General features: G+C 45.3%; 1 protein-coding gene across 1 annotated transcript in view; it reads right to left on the reverse strand.

Annotated features, from left to right (window-relative positions):
• The window catches only part of LOC126109662 (aminopeptidase N-like), a 202,144-nt gene that overhangs the window by 154,238 nt on the left and 22,985 nt on the right, over positions 1 to 24,921 (reverse strand). The window contains exons 2-3 of the mRNA XM_049914708.1: positions 6,961 to 7,211; positions 2,613 to 2,783 (exon numbers count right to left, since the gene is read on the reverse strand). Coding sequence (XP_049770665.1) covers positions 2,613 to 2,783; positions 6,961 to 7,211 — 422 coding nt within the window. The remainder of the gene's footprint in view (positions 1 to 2,612; positions 2,784 to 6,960; positions 7,212 to 24,921) is intronic.

Here is a 24,921-nt window from a genome sequence, read left to right on the forward strand (position 1 = left end):
TGCTGTTGAAAGATGAAGTCGGCGTTGTCGGTCTCCAGTTATGGCATGAGCCAATTTTCCAGCGTGTCCAGATACACGTGTCCTGTAACGTTTTTTCGCAGAAGAAAAAGGGGCCGTAAACTTTAAACCGTGATATTGCACAAAACACGTTAACGTTTGGTGAATTACGAATTTGCTGCACGAATGCTTTAGGGCTCTCTACTGCCCAGATTCGCACATTGTGTCTGTTCACTTCACCCTTAAGAAAAAATGTTGCTTCATCACTGAAAACAAGTTTCGCACTGAACGCATCCTCTTCCTTGAGCTGTTGCAACCGCGCCGAAAATTCAAGCGTTTGACTTTGTCATCGTGTGTCAGGGCTTGTAGCAATTGTAAACGGTAAGGCTTCTGCTTTAGCCTTTTCCGTAAGATTTTCCAACCGTCGGCTGTGGTACGTTTAGCTCCCTGCTTGCTTTATTCGTCGACTTCCACGGGCTACGCGTGAAACTTGGCCGCACGCGTTCAACCGTTTCTTCGCTTACTGCAGGCCGACCCGTTGATTTCCCCTTACAGAGGCATCCAGAAGCTTTAAACTGCGCATACCATCGCCGAATGGAGTTATCAGTTGGTGGATCTTTGTTGAACTTCGTCCTGAAGTGTCGTTGCACCGTTATGACTGACTGATGTGAGTGCATTTCAAGCACGACAAACGCTTTCTCGGCTCCTGTCGCCATTTTGTCTCACTGCGCTCTCGAGCATTCTGGCGGCAGAAACCTGAAGTGCGGCTTCAGCCGAACAAAACTTTATGAGTTGTTCTACGTATCTGTAGTGTGTCGTGACCATATGTCAATGAATGGAGCTACAGTGAATTTATGAACTCGCTTCAATCATTTGTAATAGCCCTGTATATGTGTGAAATATATGACATATGAATACACAAGCGAATCATGGGAAAAAAGTTAGTAAATAAATTAATAGAGTATCTACAGGGTGTTTCAAAAATGACCGGTATATTTGAAACGGCAATAAAAACTAAACGAGCAGCGATAGAAATACACCGTTTGTTGCAATATGCTTTGGACAACAGTACATTTCAGGCGGACAACTTTCGAAATTACAGTAGTTACAATTTTCAACAACAGATGGCGCTGCAAGTGATGTGAAAGATATAGAAGACAACGCAGTCTGTGGGTGCATCATTCTGTACGTCGTCTTTCTGCTGTAAGCGTGTGCTGTCCACAACGTGCAAGTGTGCTGTAGACAACATGGTTTATTCCTTAGAACAGAGGATTTTTCTGGTGTTGGAATTCCACCGCCTAGAACACAGTGTTGTTGCAACAAGACGAAGTTTTCAACGGAGGTTTAATGTAACCAAAGGACCGAAAAGCGATACAATAAAGGATCTGTTTGAAAAATTTCAACGGACTGGGAACGTGACGGATGAACGTGCTGGAAAGGTAGGGCGACCGCGTACGGCAACCACAGAGGGCAACGCGCAGCTAGTGCAGCAGGTGATCCAACAGCGGCCTCAGGTTTCCGTTCGCCGTGTTGCAGCTGCGGCCCAAATGACGCCAACGTCCACGTATCGTCTCATGCGCCAGAGTTTACAACTCTATCCGTACAAAATTCAAACGCGGCAACCCCTCAGCGCCGCTACCATTGCTGCACGAGAGACATTCGCTAACGATATAGTGCACAGAATTGATGACGGCGATATGCATGTGGGCAGCATTTGGTTTACTGACGAAGCTTATTTTTACCTGGACGGCTTCGTCAATAAGCAGAACTGGCGCATATGGGCAACCGAAAAGCCCCATGTTGTAGTCCCATCGTCCCTGCATCCTCAAAAAGTACTGGTCTGGGCCGCCATTTCTTCCAAAGGAATCATTGGCCCATTTTTCAGATCCGAAACGATTACTGCAGCACGCTATCTGGACATTCTTCGTGAATTTGTGGCGGTACAAACTGCCTTAGACGACACTGCGAACACCTCGTGGTTTATGCAAGATGGTGCCCGGCCACATCGCACGGCCGACGTCTTTAATTTCCTGAATGAATATTTCGATGATCGTGTGATTGCTTTGGGCTATCCGAAACATACAGGAGGCGGCGTGGATTGGCCTCCCTATTCGCCAGACATGAACCCCTGTGACTTCTTTCTGTGGGGACACTTGAAAGACCAGGTGTACCGCCAGAATCCAGAAACAATTGAACAGCTGAAGCAGTACATCTCATCTGCATGTGAAGCCATTCCGCCAGACACGTTGTCAAAGGTTTCGGGTAATTTCATTGAGAGACTACGCCATATTATTGCTACGCGTGGTGGATACGAGGAAAATATCGTACTATAGAGTTTCCCAGACCGCAGCGCCATCTGTTGTTGAAAATTGTAACTACTGTAATTTCGAAAGTTTGTCTGCCTGAAAATGTACTGTTGTCCCAAGCATATTGCAACAAACGGTGTATTTCTATCACTGCTCGTTTAGTTTTTATTGCCGTTTCAAATATACCGGTCATTTTTGAAACACCCTGTATACAGAATCGTGCAGGTACATCACAGGTAGGGATTTTTTTACTTGTCGATGCTCAATCAAACAGGAAGTCTGGCTTGTCACACTGTGTGTGTGCCTTACCTGGTCTGCCAGCCTGATATAAAGGAACTGCCTGTCGTCGCCAGAGTCCTCGTGCGTGCTGTCGAGGTGCTGGACGTCGTCGCCAGAGGTCTTCACAGTCAGGGTGGTGACCACCAGGCCGTCGTTGTGCAGAGTGATGGTGTTCGTGTCTGCTTCCACGGAGACGTCGATCTGAAAGATGGGAGGCAATGTGTATGAAGTTTGGTAGCAGGCCTCACAATAGGTATCTGTAATCAGTATTATTTTTAATACGTTTCAGCTTTCACCATGAACGATAGACTCAGTTATTCAATATCTTACCACTGGAGCGCCCAGATAGATACCAGATTAACTGGAGGTGCAGCAGATGGTGTCACAATCTGGAGTACACTTTAACACAAGGAAAAGCGACGCACCGTGGAGGAATAGGACCGCAATAGGTAGGTTTGATGTACATGTGCAGACAAACAGATTATTACTATTTTAGAAAAAAACACCGATGGTACATTCAAGAGAAAGAGCTTCGGAAATTGAGCGAGTCAGTAATGGGTTGGTCCACTCCTGGCCCTTATGCAAGCAGTTATTTGGCTTGGCATAGATTGACTGCAAACTCCTAGCTAAGGTACGAGCATATGGGATTGGTTCCCAAGTATGTGAGTGGCTCGAAGACTTCTTAAGTAATAGAACCCAGTACGTTGTCCTCGATGGTGAGCGTTCATCGGAGGTGAGGGTATCATCTGGAGTGCCCCAGGGAAGTGGTGTGGTGGGTCTGCTGTTGTTTTCTATCTACATAAATGATCTTTTGGATAGGGTGGATAGCAATGTGCGGCTGTTTGCTGATGATGCTGTGGTGTACGGGAAGGTGTCGTCGTTGAGTGACTGTAGGAGGATACAAGATGACTTGGACAGGATTTGTGATTGGTGTAAAGAATGGCAGGTAACTCTAAATATAAATAAATGTAAATTAATGCAGATGAATAGGAAAAATAATCCCGTAATGTTTGAATACTCCATTAGTATTGTAGCGCTTGACACAGTCACGTCGATTAAATATTTGGGCGTAGCATTGCAGAGCGATATGAAGTGGGACAAGCATGTAATGGCAGTTGTGGGGAAGGCGGATAGTCGTCTTCGGTTCATTGGTATAATTTTGGGAAGATGTGGTTCATCTGCAAAGGAGACCGCTTATAAAACACTAATACGACCTATTCTTGAGTACTGCTCGAGCGTTTGGGATCCCTATCAAGTCGAATTGAGGGAAGACATAGAAGCTATTCAGAGGCGGGCTGCTAGATTTGTTACTGGTAGGTTTGATCATCACGCGAGTGATACGGAAATCCTTCAGGAACTCGGATGGGAGTATCTGGAGAAAAGGAGGCGTTCTTTTCGTGAATCGCTACTGAGGAAATTTAGAGAACCAGCATTTGAGGCTGACTGCAGTACAGTTTTACTGCCGCCAACTTATATTTCACGGAAAGACCACAAATATAAGATAAGAGAGATAAAGGGCTCATACAGAGGCATATAGGCAGTCATTTTTCCCTCGTTCTGTTTGGGAGTGGAACAGGGAGAGAAGATGCTGGTTGTGGTACGAGGTACCCTCCGCCACGCACCGTATGGTGGATTGCGGAGTATGTATGTAGATGTAGATGTAGATGTAGAAGGGGTTGTTGGATGTCCTCCAGGGGAATATCGTGCCAAATTCTGTGCAGCTGGAGTGTTAGATCGTCAAAATCCCGAGCTGGTTAGAGGGCCCTGCCCATAATGCTCCAAACCTTCTCAGTTTGGGAGAGGTTAGGCGACTTTTTTTCGTAAAGGTAGGATTTGGCAAGCATGAACACAAGCAGTGAAAACTCTCACCATGTGCGGGCGGGCCTTATCTTGCTGAAATCTGAGTCCAGTATCACTTGCCATGAAGGACAACAAATCGGAGAGTAGAATGTCATCAACGTACCACTGTGCTGTAAGAGTGCCACAACCAAAAGGGTCCTACTATGAAGAAAATGTTACCCCAAATCATCACTCCTGATTGTCGAACCGTTTGCCAGGTGACAGTCAGGTTCCTATCCCACTGCTGTTTGGGGCACACACCTTCGCTGGTTATCGACGCTCAGTTCGTAAGACGACTCATGACTAAATTCTACTCCAATCAATGAGATTCCAGGCCGAATGCGTCTGGCACTACTAGCTTCAGGGTATACAGAGATCAATGGCAGCCAGCGCAAGAGGTTCTGTGAGCACAGTCCCCTTTCTGTGAGCGAGCTGTCAATGGTCCTTTTGGTCACTGAAGCTTCAGCTACATGCCAGATCAACGATAATGATCAATCCAGGATTCTCAATGCCTGTCTGACGACTGCTCGGTCGTCATGTTCTGTTGTCTCTCTAGATCGACTGCATCCTTCTCGACGTTGTGTTCGACCACGATTCACCCATTCCTGCCAACATTGTCGAATAGTGGCGTCGCTCCTATTCAAATGTCGAACGTTTCCTCGGTTACTCCAACTGGCTTCTTTGAGCCCAACTACACCTCCTCTCACAATTGGTGACAACTGTGTATGCTGTTCACGCACCTGTCTGCTAGTAATAGCTACTGTCCAACTGAGTACGCATAATCAAATTTGCAAAGACTTAAGCCCTGGGATCGACGTGTCGCCTGTTTATTATCCTTGTCAAGTATGTGATGAAACTGCACTGTAGCGTCACGCATTCATCCATTAGTCGCCAAAGATTTCAGTTTTGTATTTTCCGCCGATAGCTGTATGAATATCAATTCTGTGCCCAATTTGCGTAACTCCTATGTGGTATGACCCTTTTTTCGCATATAGTTAAAGTAATCTTTCTATCTTCTTCCAAAAGATCAGCGGTTTTGGGATTTGTTAAAGATGACATAGAGTTGCGCAAGGCAGGTGTTTACAGTATTCCCTGTGAAGGTGGCAAGTCTTTTATGGGGCGCTCACAGTGCATAGTCGCATTACAGAACCGCAATGGCACACTCGCTTTCTCCAGGCAAATAAGTCCACTACCGCTGAGACTGTACTTCCACTGGTCATCAGATGAAATATAATGAAGCAACAATTGTGGCCCATATGTCAAACTTCTGGAGCTGAATCATCAATAAATCAGTGGAAATAAGACTGTCTGAATCTCTCATCACTGGTTTCCAGTTAAATACTGCATGGGACCTGATTGCAAAAAAACTTCGTAATCTGTGTAATCGGCGTCGTCGTGTGATCTTACAATCCGAAGACAATCGCTTTATTATCGGAGAGCCGAGCTTTCTCTACGGAGTGTGCGCAGACCAGTGTACAGACTTAATAGCAGAAGCACGTGATCTTAAGCAACTCGTGTGCAAGTTCAACTAGCAACATGGTGCATGTCAGGGGGAGATTTTAAAAAGGGATGCATGTTGAATTGCTAGTCAGTATTCACCTGAAGATGGCCAGAAGACTCTGTGCTGAAATATCACACCAACAAGCTACAGCTACCAGTTTTCACAAAATTTTATAGAATAAAAAGTGTATTGTTTTGTCATATGTATTTCTTGTGGAAAGACCATCGAGAGAAACAAAATATTCGAGCCCACAGGGAGGTTTAACAACCACCCTTCTCCCTGCAAACGATTTGCATCTGGAATGGGAAAGGGGCAAACAACAGAGGTACATGAAGTACACTCTGAAACACGCTGCTGGGTGCCCTATGGAGTGTGGAAGTAGATTTAGAAGGTGAAGAAAAAGTGTGGACCAACTACTGAATCTTGTGGGACTCTCCATGTACCTTTTGTGTCAGTGATGTAGCAACAATAGGTTTGGAAGTAGGTGTAGTTGTAGTTAGCCGGCAAACCTCTAGTTCTTCCGACGCTACCAGTAACATGCCTCCTAATGTAAGATGGAAGTTATTCACTTAATCTGAGCTGCCTGCAAGAAGATGGCATGCTGATCTCGCCGTTGCCCTGGAATACCTTATCGAAGGTGAGGAACAAGTGTGGACCAACTACTGAACCTTGTGGGACTCTCCATTTACTTTTTGCCTTCTTAGTGTTTTACTACAGGCTGCCTGTATGCAGATGTCACACCCACCCAATGTGCCACTGGAATACTTTATTAAAGGTGAAGAACAAGAGTGGACTAACTTATGAACCTTGTGGGACTCTCCAGTTGCTTTTTTGTTATCCCCTTCTTTAATGATTTAGGGCATGCTGCCTGCAACCAGGTGGTGCACTGACCTCGACGCTGACATGTAGCACCTCACTGAAGGCGACAAACAAGAGTGGACCAAGCACTGAACCTTGTGGGACACATTTATTTCATTTTACTTTTTTTTATTATGAACGTTTTGAGACAGGCTGACTGCGAACAAGCGCGATACTGACCCTGACGTTACCCTGGAAGGCGAATTGGTTGCCCTCCTCCTCGCCCAGGTGCACAGACAGCGTGACGGCGTAGGCGGTGGGCCGGGTGTCCTTGGGCAGCAAGTAGTCTTCCTGTGCCCTACCGCTGGAGGGCGTAGCGACGCTCTGCCGCTGCAGACTCCACGGTGACGCCGCCCGCGCGTCGGCGCTGCCGAAGACACCCACCAGCACCAAGGCGACGGCCGACGCCAGGCACAGGCGCCGCGACGAAGCTGTCAACAAAAGCAGTCGAGGAATGCAAAAATAAAGTGTGGCAGCAGTGTAGTGAAGACAGAATGCCTCTGCACAAGTGAATACCTAGAACTTGATTATACACTACTGGCCATTAAAATTCCTACACCAACAAGAAATTCAGATGATAAACAAATATTGATTGGACAAATATATTATACTTGGACATGTGATTAGATTTTCACGCAATTTGGTTGCATAGATCCTGAGAAATCAGTACCCAGAACAACCACCTCTGGCCGTAATAACGGCCTTGATACGCCTGGGCATTGAGTCAAACAGAGCTTGACCCATGCAGATTCAACACGATACCACAGTTCATGACGACTAGTGACTGGCGTATTGTGACGAGCCAGTAGCTCGGCCACCATTGACCAGACGTTTTCAATTGGTGATAGATCTGGAGAATGTGCTGCTCAGGGCAGCAATCGAACTTTTTCTGTATCCAGAAAGGCCCGTACAGGACCTACAACATGGGGTCGTGCATCATCCTGCTGAAATGTAGGGTTTCACAGGGATCGAATGAAGGGTAGAGCCATGGGTCGTAACACATCTGAAATGTGACCTCCACTGTTCAAAGTGCCGTCAATGCGAACAAGAGGTGACCGAGACGTGTAACCAACGGCACCCCATACCATCAAGCCGGGTGATACGCCAGTATGGCGATGACGAATACACGCTTCCAATGTGCATTCACCGCGATGTCAACAAACACGGATGCGACCATCATGATGCTGTAAACAGAATCTGGTTTCATCTGAAAAAATGACGTTTTGCCATTCGTGCATCCAGGTTCGTCGTAGAGTACACCATCGCAGGCGCTCCTGTCTGTGATGTAGCGTCAAGGGTAACCGCAGCCATGGTCACCGAGCTGATATTCCATGCTGCTGCAAAGTCGTCGAATTGTTCGTGCAGATGGTTGTTGTCTTGCAAACGTCCGCATCTGTTGACTCAGGGATCGAGACGTGGCTGCACGATCCGTTACAGCCATGCGGATAAGATGCCTGTCATCTCGACTGCTAGTGATACGAGGTCGTTGGGATCCAGCACGGCGTTCCGTATTACCCTCCGGAAACCACCGATTCCATATTCTGCTAACAGTCATTGAATCTCGACCAACGCGAGCAGCAATGTCGCGATACGATAAACCGCAATCGCGATAGGCTACAATCCGACCATTATCAAAGTCGAAAACGTGATGGTACGCATGTGTCCTCCTTACACGAGGCATCATAACAACATTTCACCAGGCAACGCCGGTCAACTGCTGTTTGTGTATGAGAAATCGGTTGGAAACTTTCCTCATGTCAGCACGTTGTAGGTGTCGCCAACCTTGTGTCAATGCTCTGAGAAGCTAATCATTTGCATATCACAGCATCTTCTTCCTGTCGGTTGAATTTCGCGTCTGTAGCACTTTATCTTCGTGATGTAGCAATTTTAATGGCCAGTAGTGTAAATTACACACAATAGAAATAAACTGCCGGAAAAAATTAGTTCACCTGTTCTGATGACGGTATACACCACCTACTAGATAGTAAATGTACTGATAACAGTTTGAACGTCGTCCACCAACAGATAGCGTAGTGGTATAGTTACCAGAGCGCCATCTGTGTCTATCCTTTAATTGGGAATACTCACAGCCAGAAGACTCAGTGTGTTACAGACCTGTGTAGGAAGCTGGCAACCATGCCACAGAGAAGTGCTTCCTACAGCCAACTTAGCGACTTTGAAATGGGTCAAATTGTAGCCTCCAGAGCTGCGGGTTGCTCCTTTTGGAGAACTGCCAGACAAGTAGGGTGAGCTACGTCAGCTTTTGAACGATGCTGAACATTTTCACACACATAGACGAGGTTCTGGACGTCCACGTAACACAGACGCCTGCCAGGACCGTCGTATTGTAAGGGTGGAAGTGTCAGGTCGTACAGCTACCACAGCACAGACGTGTCAACACGAAATGTTGAGAACCGCTTTCTAGCAGTGGGAGCACGAGCACACACACTTCGACCCAGTGTGAAAATGGCTGAGGCTTCTTCCTGCTCCGCAGTGAAACACGCGTGTGGAAAACGGTTGAAAAGTGTCGAGAAATAGGTTGCTATTAACGTTTTTCATAAATTTACAGAAAAAGTCTGAAGTTCTCCGAGGGACTGTGCTTGATACAGGTGATATATAAATACATACTGGATGTTTAGCGGAATCGGTAGCGTAGTAGAATGATGATGTGGAGCAGTTCATGAATCGCTGGTGGAAGTCTCTTTTTTTTTGTTCGATTTCCAATACTACGATTTCGTAATTATAAAATGTATCATAATAATAAAGGGAGAGAAGGAAACATAGTAGGTGAATATGGATTGGGGGGAAGGAATGAAAGAGGAAGCCGCCTTGTAGAATTTTGCACAGAGCATAACTTAATCATAGCTAACACTTGGTTCAAGAATCATGAAAGGAGGCTGTATACATGGAAGAAGCCTGGAGATACTGACAGGTTTCAGATAGATTATATAATGGTAAGACAGAGATTTAAGAACCAGGTATTAAATTGTAAGACATTTCCTGGGGCAGATGTAGATTCTGACCACAATCTATTGGTTATGAACTGCAGATTGAAACTGAAGAAACTGCAAAAAGGTGGGAATTTAAGGAGATGGGACCTGGATAAACTGAAAGAACCAGAGGTTGTAGAGAGTTTCAGGGAGAGCATTAGGGAACAATTGACAGGAATGGGGGAAAGAAATACAGTAGAAGAAGAATGGGTAGCTTTGAGGGATGAAGTGGTGAAGGCAGCAGACGATCAAGTAGGTAAAAAGACGCGGGCTAATAGAAATCCTTGGGTAACAGGAGAAATATTGAATTTAATTGATGAAAGGAGAAAATATAAAAATGCAGTAAATGAAGCAGGTATAAAGGAATACAACGTCTCAAAAACAAGACGTGCATGAGGAAGTGCAAAATGGTTAAGCAGGGATGGCTAGAGGACAAATGTAAGGATGTAGAGGCTTGTCTCACTAGGAGTAAGATAAATACTGCCTACAGGAGAATTAAAGAGACCTTTGGAGAGAAGAGAACCACTTTTATGAATATCAAGAGCTCAAATGGCAACCCAGTTCTAAGCAAAGAAGGGAAAGCAGAAAGGTGGAAGGAGTATATAGAGGGTTTATACAAGGGCGATGTACTTGAGGACAATATTATGGAAATGGATGAGGATGTAGATGAAGATGAAATGGGAGATAAGATACTGCGTGAAGAGTTTGACAGAGCACTGAAAGACCTGAGTCAAAACAAGGCCCCGGGAGTACACAACATTCCATTAGAACTACTGATGGCCTCAGGAGAGCCAGTAATGACAAAACTCTACCATCTGGTGAGCACGATGTATGAGACAGGTGAAATACCCTCAGACTTTAAGAAGAATATAATAATTCCAATCCCAAAGAAAGCAGGTGTTGACAGATGTGAAAGTTACCGAACTATCAGTTTAATAAGTCACAGCTGCAAAATACTAACGCGAATTCTTTACAGACGAATGGAAAACTGGTAGAAGCCGACCTCGGGGAAGATCAGTTTGGATTCCGTAGAAATGTTGGAACACGTGAGGCAATACTGACCTTACGACTTATCTTGGAAGAAAGATTAAGAAAAGGCAAACCTACGTTTCTAGCATTTGTAGACTTAGAGAAAGCTTTTGACAATGTTGACTGGAATACTCTCTTTCAAATTCTGAAGGTGGCAGGGGTAACATACAGGGAGCAAAAGGCTATTTACAATTTGTACAGAAACCAGATGGCAGTTATAAGAGTCGAGGGGCATGAAAGGGAAGCAGTGGTTGGGAAAGGAGTAAGACAGGTTGTAGCCTCTCCCCGATGTTATTCAATCTGTATATTGAGGAAGCAGTAAAGGAAACAAAAGAAAAATTCGGAGTAGGTATTAAAATTCATGGAGAAGAAGTAAAAACTTTGAGGTTCGCCGATGACATTGTAATTCTGTCAGAGACAGCAAAGGACTTGGAAGAGCAGTTGAACGGAATGGACAGTGTCTTGAAAGGAGGATATAAGATGAACATCAACAAAAGCAAAACGAGGTTAATGGAATGTAGTCAAATTAAGTCGGGTGATGCTGAGGGAATTAGTTTAGGAAATGAGACACTTAAAGTAGTAAAGGAGTTTTGCTATTTAGGGAGTAAAGTAACCGATGATGGTCGAAGTAGAGAGGATATAAAATGTAGACTGGCAATGGCAAGGTAAGCGTTTCTCAAGAAGAGAAATTTGTTAACATCGAATATAGATTTAGGTGTCAGGAAGTCGTTTCTGAAAGTATTTGTATGGAGTGTAGGCATGTATGGAAGTGAGACATGGACGATAACTAGTTTGGACAAGAAGAGAATAGAAGCTTTCGAAATGTGATGCTACAGAAGAATGCTGAAGATAAGGTGGGTAGATCACGTAACTAATGAAGAGGTATTGAATAGGATTGGGGAGAAGAGAAGTTTGTGGCACAACTTGACTAGAAGAGGGGATCGGTTGGTAGGACATGTTCTGAGGCATCGAGGGATCACAAATTTAGCATTGGAGGGCAGCGTGGAGGGTAAAAATCGTAGAGGGAGACCAAGAGATCAATACACTAAGCAGATTCAGAAGGATGTAGGTTGCAGTAGGTACTGGGAGATGAAGAAGCTTGCACAGGATAGAGTAGCATGGAGAGCTGCATCAAACCAGTCTCAGGACTGAAGACCACAACAACAACAACAATTTTCATTAATAATGCACGTCTTCTCGTTTCTAATTACATATTGCACCCGAAATTCACGTTTTCATTTCAAATATAAATTCTTAATATCGATATTTTTATGAAATATTGTTAATAAAGGTTGCTTTAAATACGAAAAGAATTTCATATTTAGGACAAAAATGAAAAACGAAGTACTCTTCATTTGGATTGTGTTCATTTTTTTATACCTCAGATGTACACTCATACGAACCAGAGTGATAAGGGTCATAGGAACACGAAAAACAATCCTTTTCACAGCATCGAGCACACCATACAAATGCTGCATTTTTATATTTGCCAATGTATCATTACGATATGAAAACAACTGATCTGATCTGCAGCCAAGTTAAGCGATTTGTTGCGAGAAATAACAAGAGTGTTAAGTCACCAGACGTACTAGACCAGATGACAGTTCCAGAACTGAAATGTATTTCTCGGATCCGGATAAGGAAGAAGCTCAGAGATTACCAGACGATGACTGTAATTAATACCTTCAGTGGCTTCAGTACTCACAATGCGCAGAAATCCACGTTGTTTGCTTTTGCACCACACATAGGTCGCCCAGAAAAATTACCCTGTGTTTAAGCTAGGAATTTTCATCACTCCTGTTTGTGATTAGGTGTGAACGAGAGCATTTTATGCTTTCCGTCTGGTCATCTAAGAGCCGTGCCGTAGTGCTGGAGTTCTGCCGAATGCTGTCTCATTCTGTTTAAAAATTAAATGACATTCGAAGCTACATTGTTTCTACGTTAGTCTCTTTTTACGTCTGAACTGAAACTCTTCACGTCATTGCAGGAGCCGGCCAGGGTGGCCGAGCGGTTCTAGGTGCTACAGTCTGGAACCGCGCGACCGCTACGGTCGCAGCTTCGAATCCTGCCTCGGGCATGGATGTGTGTGATGTCCTTAGGTTAGTTAGGTTTAAGTAGTTCTAAGTTCTAGGGGACTGATGACCTCCTATGTTAAGTCCCATAGTGCTCAGAGCCGTTTGAACCATTTTTTTCGTTGCAGGTTAGCCGGACCAGCGGACTGGCTCTGCTTTCCAAGTTTAATGCGCCGATAAAGTTATTGTCCCGCATTATCGCTCAGTCTATGCTCATGTAACGCAGCATAAAACGTCTCGTTAATGATCTTACTTGACTGTACTGGACACAGCTTGGCTTTCGCTCCACGTGAAACGAAATCCAATGAGATTCAAGCAAACGCGGAAGAATACGTGGTGTAACGTGTACATCAGACTTATGATGTACAGAGTATAGACACTCGGGCTTTGCGATGACTACAGTGATAGGGTAGTAGGCTCTCAACCTAGCAGAGGACATCTGAGATAAAGTCGTTAATGCTGAGTCAGTCTGTAGCGGAAGGTCTCGAATGGCCGTTCTAGAAACTATGCCGAGGTCCTTGCACGTTCGTGTCGAATCCTTCACTGGACACGTCACTAACAGACAGATAGCAACTGAAGCACAAGGTAAAGCAATCAACACAGTGTTTCACAAGCGGCCACTCTCGCTGTGAGATTAGATAGACGACCATCCGACGGCTGGCATCTCCGTAGATAAGCCTGGGAAGTTAACGCTCTTTGTCTTTCTTCCGATGGACCAATTTTGAGCAACCTTGTGTAATCGAGCGTTTACATTTCAGCACACATACGCTAAAGTTGAAGATTAGCGGACGAGGAAATAATTCGATGCTAATATGTGGCTGTCCTGGAAATGTGCGTGATAGACTGTGTAATACGTTGTTGTTGTTGTTAGTCTTCAGTCTGGAGACTGATATTATGCAATTGCTGAGGATTTTCTCTTAGTGTGCTAGCCTCTTCATCTGTTCGTAACTACCCCTACACTTTAGTAGCAAGTCCTTCGGATTCCCCTCCTTCCTCCCCCCCCCCCCCCCGCCTCCGACGCACACACACACACACACACACACACACACACACACACACACACACACATATATATATATATATATATATATATATATATATATATATACCGGGTGATCGAAAAGTCAGTATAAATGTGAAAACTTAATAAACCATTGAATAATGTAGATAGAGATGTAAAAATTGACACACATGCTTGGAGTGACATGGGGTTTTATTAGAACCAAAAAGAAAACAAAGTTCAAAAAAGGTCCACCCCATATTGCTAGACGCGCGAAAGATCTCTTGCGCGCGTCGTTTGGTGATGACCGTGTGCTCAGCCGCCACTTTCGTCATGCTTGGCCTCCCAGGTCCCCAGACCTCAGTCCGTGCGATTATTGGCTTTGGGGTTAACTGAAGTCGCAAGTGTATCGTGATCGACCGACGTCTCTAGGGATGCTGAAAGACAACATCCGACGCCAATGCCTCACCATAACTCCGGACATACAGTGCTGTTCACAATATTATTGTTCGACTACAGCTATTGTTGAGGAATGATGGTGGACATATAGCATTTCCTGTAAAGAACATCATCTTTGCTTTGTCTTACTTTGTTATGCTAATTATTGCTATTTTGATCAGGTGAAGCGCCATCTGTCGGACATTTTTTTAACTTTTGTATTTTTTTGGTTCTAATGAAACCCCATGTCATTCCAAGCATGTGTGTCAATTTGTTTGACTCTATCTACATTATTCCGTGTTTTATTCTGTTTCAAGTTTATACTGACTTTTTGATCACCCGGTATATATATATATATATATATATATATATATATATATATATATATATATATATATATATATATATATATATATATATATGTCTTCCGACTGCTACATACACTACAGGGTGTCCATAAAGTCCCTTTACAACTTCAAAATTTTGTTACAACGGCAGTTGTTGAAATATTTTTAAAAAATTTCTTTTATTCTAATCACTGTTTACTAAAGTTTTTATATACACTAAAACTATGTGCTTCACATTATTGATGGAACTGAACCTCTATAAAATGGCAACCGCCGGCCGGAGTGGCCAAGCGGTTCTAGGCGGTACAGTCTGGAACCGCGCGACCGCTACGGTCGCAGGTTCGAATCCTGCTTCGGGCATGGGTGTGTGTGATGTCCTTAGGTTAGTTAGGTTTAAGTAGTTCTAAGTTCTAGGGGACTGATGACCTCAGCAGTTAAGTCCCATAGTGCTCAGATCCATTGAACCATTTCAAAATGGCAACTCCTCAAGAGAAAGCTCAATGTGAGTCCTGGCTGACTGACACAAAATCAGATATTCAGACTCAACGAAACTTCAGGACGAAGCACCCTTCAATCCGTGCATGGCACGAAAAATTTATGGAGGCAGTGACACTGTTGGATAAAGGGGGAAGCGGGTGACCAAGAACATCCGAGGAAAACATCGACCGCGTTTTATACTTCACTCGTTCACCTGCTCAGTCCATCCACACTGCTGCCAGACAGTTGCAATTACCACGTTCAACTGTGTATAGGGTCCTCCACAAGGACTTACGGTTGTACACTTACAAAGTGCAACTGTAACAGACTCTTGAGACAAATGACAAGCCAACGGAAGAGAGTTTGCATTCAGCATGCTGGAACGCCTTTCGGAGGGGGAAGCATTGTTTCATGTGACGAGGCAAGTTTTCATGTTTCTGGGACATTACACATGTGACTAGGGAGCTTCACCGGGATAGTCCAAAAGTGAATGTGTGGTGTGGGATCAAATTCAACCGAATAATTAGTCCATTTTTCTTCAACGAGTCAACAATTACTGTAAATGTTTACCTCGACCTTCTGACCGAATATGTAGCACCACAACTGACTGACTTACAACGAACTAACATTTTCCAGCAAGTTGGTGCACCACCACATTGGGGACTGCATGTTCGTCAGTTCCTCAATGAAACATTGCCAGGCAGATGGACTGGGAGGGATGGGCCAATTCCTTGGCCATCGCGTTCGCCAGATATCATTCCTTTGGACTTTTTTTGTGGCGGTATGTAAAAGATTTCGTGGATCAAGCACAGATACGAGACACTGCTCACTTGAAGCAAAGGATTCGTAATGGCATGCCACCATTGATGACGCTATGCTACAGCGAACATGGCAAGAAATCGAGTACCATCTTGACGTGCTTCGTGCAACTAAAGGCGGCCATATAGAGGTGTATTAAACACTGAGAAAAAAGTTTATAAACACTGATTACAGTAAAAGAAATTTTGTTAAAATATTTCAACAACTGCTGTTGTAATAAAATTTTGAAATTATACAAGGACTTTATGGACACCCTGTATTACTTGATACCTCGGGATTTTTACCTCCAATTGATTTCTCATTTTAATGAAATTGTGCCATAAATTTCTTCTCTCGACTATTCCATTGAATACTTCCTCGTTACTTACACAAACCTGCTTTTTTTTAAAAAAAAAAAAAAAAAAAAGGTCAGATGACTCCCCAATAATTGCTGTTTTAGAATCAATTTCTAACGCTGATTCTGAAAACTACTTTCATGTTTCTCTATCATGCCAGGATGGTAAGATTTTATCTAGTTCAAGCACAAGTGTATTCTAAAATGAAAATATGATATAGTAAAATAAGCGATGCACCACGAAGAAATTATCCGAATGAGAAACCTAATTCTTGCTTGATAACTGATCATTGAGTAACATGTCCTTCTTAGAGGGTGAATGATTAACAATTTCAAATTTCTTCGAGCAGACTGAGCCTCTACCTTTGGGAGCGTGGTGGCTGGTGGCCATTGGCTTTAAGGTGCTCAGAGAAGGCGGAATTACGCTCCTGAAACCTAATTTTAAAAGCCCTTCCCGTCTGGCCAATATAAGCTGCTTGACGTTCACAGCACTCGAGCATATATACACCAGATGCAGCATATTTATCTTTCTGCGGACGTTCATTGTGATTTATTGATACTATTGGAGGTGATATACACCATTCTTATATTCAGATAATGACAGAGTTTAGCTATGGCGTAGGACACATTACCTAAACATGGAAGCTTAGCAAGCCAGTAATTTTGAGGTGTAGGTGGTTTGTCGTTCGCGTGGCGATGTTTTCTGCGTGTATAATTTGTCAATGATCGAGGGGCGGTACCCGTTACAAAAAGCGACATACACTCCTGGAAATGGAAAAAAGAACACATTGACACCGGTGTGTCAGACCCACCATACTTGCTCCGGACACTGCGAGAGGGCTGTACAAGCAATGATCACACGCACGGCACAGCGGACACACCAGGAACCGCGGTGTTGGCCGTCGAATGGCGCTAGCTGCGCAGCATTTGTGCACCGCCGCCGTCAGTGTCAGCCAGTTTGCCGTGGCATACGGAGCTCCATCGCAGTCTTTAACACTGGTAGCATGCCGCGACAGCGTGGACGTGAACCGTATTTGCAGTTGACGGACTTTGAGCGAGGGCGTCTAGTGGGCATGCGGGAGGCCGGGTGGACGTACCGCCGAATTGCTCAACACGTGGGGCGTGAGGTCTCCACAGTACATCGATGTTGTCGCCAGTGGTCGGCGGAAGGTGCACGTGCCCGTCGACCTGGGACCGGACTTCAGCGACGCACGGATGCACGCCAAGACCGTAGGATCCTACGCAGTGCCGTAGGGGACCGCACCGCCACTTCCCAGAAAATTAGAGACACTGTTGCTCCTGGGGTATCGGCGAGGACCATTCGCAACCGTCTCCATGAAGCTGGGCTACGGTCCCGCACACGGTTAGGCCGTCTTCCGCTCACGCCCCAACATCGTGCAGCCCGCCTCCAGTGGTGTCGCGACAGGCGTGAATGGAGGGACGAATGGAGACGTGTCGTCTTCAGCGATGAGAGTCGCTTCTGCCTTGGTGCGAATGATGGTCGTATGCGTGTTTGGCGCCGTGCAGGTGAGCGCCACAATCAGGACTGCATACGACCGAGGCACACAGGGCCAACACCCGGCATCATGGTGTGGGGAGCGATCTCCTACACTGGCCGTACACCACTGGTGATCGTCGAGGGGAGACTGAATAGTGCACGGTACATCCAAACCGTCATCGAACCCATCGTTCTACCATTCCTAGACCGGCAAGGGAACTTGCTGTTACAACAGGACAATGCACGTCCGCATGTATCCCGTGCCACCCAACGTGCTCTAGAAGGTGTAAGTCAACTACCCTGGCCAGCAAGATCTCCGGATCTGTCCCCCATTGAGCATGTTTGGGACTGGATGAAGCGTCGTCTCACGCGGTCTGCACGTCCAGCACGAACGCTGGTCCAACTGAGGCGCCAGGTGGAAATGGCATGGCAAGCCGTTCCACAGGACTACATCCAGCATCTCTACGATCGTCTCCATGGGAGAATAGCAGCCTGCATTGCTGCGAAAGGTGGATATACACTGTACTAGTGCCGACATTGTGCATGCTCTGTTGCCTGTGTCTATGTGCCTGTGGTTCTGTCAGTGTGATCATGTGATGTATCTGACCCCAGGAATGTGTCAATAAAGTTTCCCCTTCCTGGGACAATGAATTCACGGTGTTCTTATTTCAATTTCCAGGAGTGTATATGAATTTGAGGTAAGGGTCCCTCTACCGGAAACGAACGAGTTGAAAATTTTAAGCGAAAATCATCTGATACCTCTCAGTGAGGAATACATATACTTATTCCGTTCTTGTCAGAATTGTAGCTTAGGCAACTTTCAAAGATAGTAGAATGGACCAAAACAAGAAAAAAACTAGAAACCATGGCGTCAAAAATTTATACCTGAGGCGCTATGAGCACTTTTTTAATAGAGGAGATGTCTTTCACAATGGCGAAAATGAAAAAGTACTCATAGACCTTGTTGTTGTGATGGCCTTCAGTCCAGAGACTGGTTTGATGCAGTTCTCGACGCTATTCTATTCTGTGCAAGCCTCTGCATCTGCGAGTACCTAAATACCTACATAGCTCTTAAGGTATGCATTTTAGATCCCATGTTTACTGGACATATTTTCTTGTTTTGGTCTGTCTTACCACGTCTGGAAGTTGGCTACTCTACAGTTTTAGAAATAACTGTACCAGTACATCTATTGCGCTGTCAGAAGTACGAGAATGATATTCGCTTCTAACTTTCGACTCGTTTGTTTCCGAACCAAGGACCGTAGTTTAAAATTCATACATCTATCCTTCCTCACCATCCTTGAAAGTTTGTAACATCACGCACTCACTCTGTATATAGATACACTGCTGCCCATTAAAATTGCTACACCAAGAAGAAATGCAGATGATAAACGGGCATTCACTGGACAAATATATTATACTAGAACTGACATGCGATTACATTTTCACGCAATTTGCGTGCATAGAACCTAAGAAATCAGTGCCCAGAACAACCACCTCTGGCCGTAATAATGGCCTTGATACGCCTGGGCATTGAGTCATACAGAGCTCGGATGGCGTGTACAGGTACAGCTGCCCATGCAGCTTCAACACAATACCACAGTTCATCAAGAGTAGTGACTGGCGTATTGTGACGAGCCAGTTGCACGGACACCATTGACCAGACGTTTTCAATTCGTGAGAGATCTGGAGAATGTGCTGGCCAGGGCAGCAGTCGAACATTTTCTGTATCCAGAAAGGCCCGTACAGGACCTGCAACATGCGGTCGTGAATTATCCTGCTGGAATGTAGGGTTTCGCAGGGATCGAATGAAGGCTAGAGCCACGGGTCGTAACACATCTGAAATATACGTCCACTGTTCAAAGTGCCGTCAATGGGAACAAGTGGTGACCGAGACGTGTAACCAATGGCACTCCATACCGTCACGCCGGGTGATACGCCAGTATGGCGATGACGAATACACGCTTCCAATGTGCGTTCGCCGCGATGTCACCAAACACGGATGCGATCATGATGATGCTGTAAACAGAACCTGGATTCTTCCGAAAAAAAGACGTTTTGCCATTCGTGCACCCAGGTTCGTCGTTGAGTACACCATCGTAGGTGCTCCTGTCTGTGATGCAGCGCCAAGGGTAACCGCAGCCACGGTCTCCGAGCTCCATGCTCCAGACGTCGAACTGTTGGTGCAGATGGTTGTTGTCTTGCAAACGTCCCCATCTATTAACTCAGGGATCGAGACGTGGCTGCACGATCCGTTACAGCCAAGCGGATAGGATGCCTGTTATCTCGACTGCTAGTGATACGAGGCCGTTGGGATCCAGCACGGCGTTCCGTATTACCCTCCTGAACCCACCGAGTCCATATTCTGCTAAGTCTTTTGGATCTCGACCAACGCGAGCAGCAATGTCGCGATACGATAAACCGCAATCGCGATAGGCTACAATCCGACCTTTATCAAAGTCGGAAACGTGATGGTACGCATTTCTCCTCCTTACACGAGGCATCACAACAACGTTTCACCAGGCAACGCCGGCCAACTGCTGTTTGTGTATGAGAAATCGGTTGGAAACTTTCGTCATGTCAGCACGTTGTAGGTGTCGCCACTGGCGCCAACCTTGTGTGAATGCTCTGAAAAGCTAATCATTTGCATATCACAGCATCTTCTTCCTGTCGGTTAAATTTCGCGTCTGTAGTACGTCATCTTCGTGGTGTAGCAATTTTAATGGCCAGTAGTGTACATTTACAGGCGGCGGCGCGTATAACTTTGACGCTATATAGCGTCACTAAATAACGTTTACGGACAAGGATTCCTGTCTAAAACTTGATCCAAGTCCCCTCTACAGCCTCTATAAGCGTGTAACATGAATGTAAGAACACGGTTTTTGTTTTGTCCCTATCAGTTGTCATTTCAAATCACAAGTTTCCTTTTGTTCCCAGTTACATTTAAGGTACTTTTAGTGCAACTCAGAACATGGAATAACATGATATGTTAACTCCACGGAACCTTCCACCCTCATGCCACAGTTATATTATTGCCTCACTTCTGTCATTAGCACGAGCACAGAGACCTGAGACCTGACGCAAGTAGAACGTGTTAAGAGTGTACGTAAGAGTTGAAACAAGCAATACCTGTTGCAGATAGACTGCCAAGGTAGAAGTGTTACTTCCAAAACACGACGAACGACAGGAAAACTATTACATTCGGGAGTTGAACTGATGTAATTGATTTCTGATTGGCGTGCGCGTTGTTATCGGGGATCTTTGGGAAGCGCCTCCTTGCAGTAGGACTAAGGTCACATGTGGTGTAAGTAGGCTGTTTAGGTTTTCTTATTGGTAAAGCCACGTAGCGCTCTGTATGAAAATCACTGGCTGTGCTGTGTGCAGTCTGTGGCTGGTTTGCATTGTTGTTGGCTATTGTAGTGTTGGGCAGCTGGATGTTAACAGCGCGTAGCGTTGCGCAGTTGGAGGTGAGCCGCCAGCAGTGGAGGATGTGGGGAGGGAGATAGCGGAGTTTTGAAATTTGTAAGACTGGATATCATGAACTGCTATATACATTATGACTTTTGAACACTATTGAGGTAAATACATTGTTTGTTCTCTATTAAAATCTTTCATTTGCTAACTATCCCTATCAGTAGTTAGTGCCTTCCGTAGTTTGAATCTTTTATTTAGCTGGCAGTAGTGGCGCTCGCTGTATTGCAGTAGTTCGAGTAATGAAGATTTTTGTGAGGTAAGTGATTTGTGAAAGGTACAGGTTAATGTTAGTCAGGGCCATTCTTTTGTAGGGATTGTTGAAAGTCAGATTGCGTTGCGCTAAAAATATTGTGTGTCAGTTTAAACACAGTCGTATATAATTTTTCAAAATGGGACGTTTCAGTGCCTCTGGCCAGGCTACCGCTGACATCCTGACACTGCCGGGTATGGCTGCTCTGGTGTCGTTGAACAGCTGACTGCAGGGTGGAATGGCGCTCTGCCGTCTCCAGTAGGTGAGGGTAGGTACCGTCTGTCTGCGAGCTGCCTATTCCACGCTCCTCGTGGTGTAAAACAACTGCCCTGATCAGCAAGATGACTATATCTGTTGCTATTCGAACGCTCATGGGAATGGGGAAATAAGTTTCCTTCAATTTACGTCTATGGTCAGAAACTTTTTGTTAACAGATTACCGGTTTCGGTCTTTAATGGCCATCATCAGATCTGTTTCATAAAAACAAAGTCCTAATGAAACAGCTCTGATGATGGTCATTAAAGACCGACGCCGGTAATCTGCTAACAAAAGTTTGTGACCATAGATGTAAATTAAAGGAAACTTATTACATATATGGGTCACTGTTTATCCGCGACGATGTCGCAGCTTGTGGGGCCGGGGAAACTTTGTGTCAGTCTATACCAGGCTGCCATTCGGCAGCTTTATGTTAGAGTTTGCTTGGGTGGATACAGACATGGATTGCCGTCACAGGGGACTACAGCGTGTACCAATGTTACCGTCTCGACAGCCATTATTGTGAGACATGTGTTTCTCTAGGTCTGAATTTATGATGAATACTGAGGTGAGAAAAGTCTCTGAATACCTCGTAATGTGGTGTCGTATCTTTTTCCCGGAGCAGTGCAACAATCTACGTGGTACGGGCTCGACAAGTCGCTGGGGGTCCCCTGGAGATATAATGGGCCACGCCGCTTCCACAGCAGCCCGTAACTGCGGAAGTGTCGCAGGTGCAGGATTTTGTGCGCGAATTGAACTGTCGATCATGTCACGTAAATGTTCGATGGGACTCACGTTAGGCGATCTGGGCGGCCATATCAATCGCTCGGATTCTCCAGGACGTTCTTCGGATCAGTTACGAACAGTGGCCCGCTGACGTGGTGCACTGTGCTCCATGAAAAGTCCATAGTTGCTTGCGTACATCATATTCACGAATGGCCGCAAATGTGAGACCTGAGTTTCTCCTGTCGTATACAACTTTCAAATAACTTCCGGAAATTCAGCCAGGTAACACTTTCAGCGACCGCCCATGTTTCAGCGGGAGAACACCCCGCCATTTTCAAGGCAAACTGTAACGGAAGGGCGACGTAGATGCAAATTTAAAACCTGGGTTCTAGGACTGATGCAGGAAAGATAACACACACACACACACACACACACACGCACACGCACGCACGCACGCACGCACACACACACACACACACACACACACACACACACACACACACTGAACACTAGAGCCACCAAACATGACCAAAGTCAGAGCTATCGATAGTGAGACTACGAACTCGCAGGTGAGGTAGTATTGACTCTGTCCCTCTGTTTATTTCACAAGGGAGAGAGCCGGATGCCAGACAGAGTTTAAACAAAAACCTCCACCCCTGTTCACGAGGTTGCTCGCTAATTTAATCTCAACTGCCTCCTTAATAACACTATCCCAATAGCTGGACCTGCATGCCAATATCTCGCTGTTATATAACACGGAGTGACCAGTATCCAAGCAATGTTCGGCAATACCAGATCTACTTGGCTGTTGTAATCGTGTGTGGCATTTATGCTCAGTACATCGGTCCTCCACGATAGTTTGATCAATAAATGCCATGCTGCAGCTACAAGGAATGCGATATACACCCTCCTTACGCAGATCAAGATCATCCTTAACGGAACTCAAAAGCGCTCCAATTTTAGATGGAGGTCGGGAAACACATTTCACATCCTATTTCCGTAAAATACGACCGAACTTGTTGGAATTGTTTCCCACGTAAGGCTACCTCAACTGCAAGTTAGTAGTCTCACTATCGATAGCTCTGACTTTGGTCATCTTTGGAGGCACTAGTGTTCAGTGTGTGTGTTATCTTTCCTGCATCAGTCCGAGAACCGAGGTTTTAAATTTGCATGTACGCCGCCTGTCCGCTGCAGTTTGCCTTGAAAATGTCGGGGTGTTCTGCCGCCAAAATATCGGCGGTCACTGAAAGTGTTAACTGGCTGAATTTCCGGAAGTTACTTGGAAGGCGGCAAATGGTCTCAAAGTAGCCGAAGACAACTATTTCCAGTCAACGATTGGTTCCGTTGGACCAGAGAACCTTGTTCGTTCCATGTAAACACAACCCACACCATAGGGAGGCGCTCCAGCTTGCACAGTGTGTTGTTGAGAACTTGGATCCACGACTTCGTGGGGTCTGCGCCACAATTAAACCCTTACCATCATCTCTTACCAACTGAAATCGGGATTCATCTGACCAGGCCACGGTTTTCCAGGCGTCAGGGGTGCAACCGGTATGGTCACGAGCCCAGGAGAGGTCCTACCGGCGATGTGTTGTTAGCAGAAGCAATCGCTTCGGTCGTCTTCTGCCATACCCCATTAACGCCAGATTTCGCCCCACTTCCCTAACGGGTACGTTCGTCGCACGTCCCACATTGACGTGTGCGCTTATTTCACGCAATGTTGCTTGTCTGCTACCACTGACAACTCTACGCGAACGCCGTCGGCCATTGCGTTGTCTGTGGTGAGAGGCAATGCCTGAAATTTGGCATTCTTGGCGTCGTCTTGACATTGTAGATTCGGAATATTGAATTCCCTAACAATTTCCGAAATGGAATGTCCAAGTAGCAATTCACATTCAAAGTCTATTAATTCCCGTGGTGGTGTCATAGTCACGTCGGAACCCGTATCACGTGTATCAAGTGAGTACAAATCATAGCTTCGCCAATATCCTGCCCTTTTATCCCTTCTCTACTCGATACTACCGCTATCTTTGTATGTGGGTATAGGTATCCCATGACTTCCTTCACCTGACTGTACTCTTACAATGGTATGCCTTTCTTTTTCCTGTTGTGTATATACTGTTGTTTGCAGCTCGTCTGCTTCCATAGCGATCGGAGATCTACATCTACATCTACATACATACTCCGCAGTCCACCATACGGTGCGTGGCGGAGGGTACATCGTACCACAACTAGCATCTTCTCTTCTTGTTCCACTCCCAAACAGAACGACGGAAAAATGATTGCCTATATCCCTCTGTAGGAGCTCTAATCTCTCTTATCTTACCTTTGTGGTCTTTCCGCGAAATGTAAGTTGGCGACAATAAAATTGTACTGCAGTCAGCCTCAAATGCTGGTTCTCTAAATTTCCTCAGTAGCTATTCACGAAAAGA

The sequence above is a fragment of the Schistocerca cancellata genome, chromosome 12, assembly GCF_023864275.1.
Source record: "Schistocerca cancellata isolate TAMUIC-IGC-003103 chromosome 12, iqSchCanc2.1, whole genome shotgun sequence".
Classification (NCBI taxonomy): domain Eukaryota; kingdom Metazoa; phylum Arthropoda; class Insecta; order Orthoptera; family Acrididae; genus Schistocerca; species Schistocerca cancellata.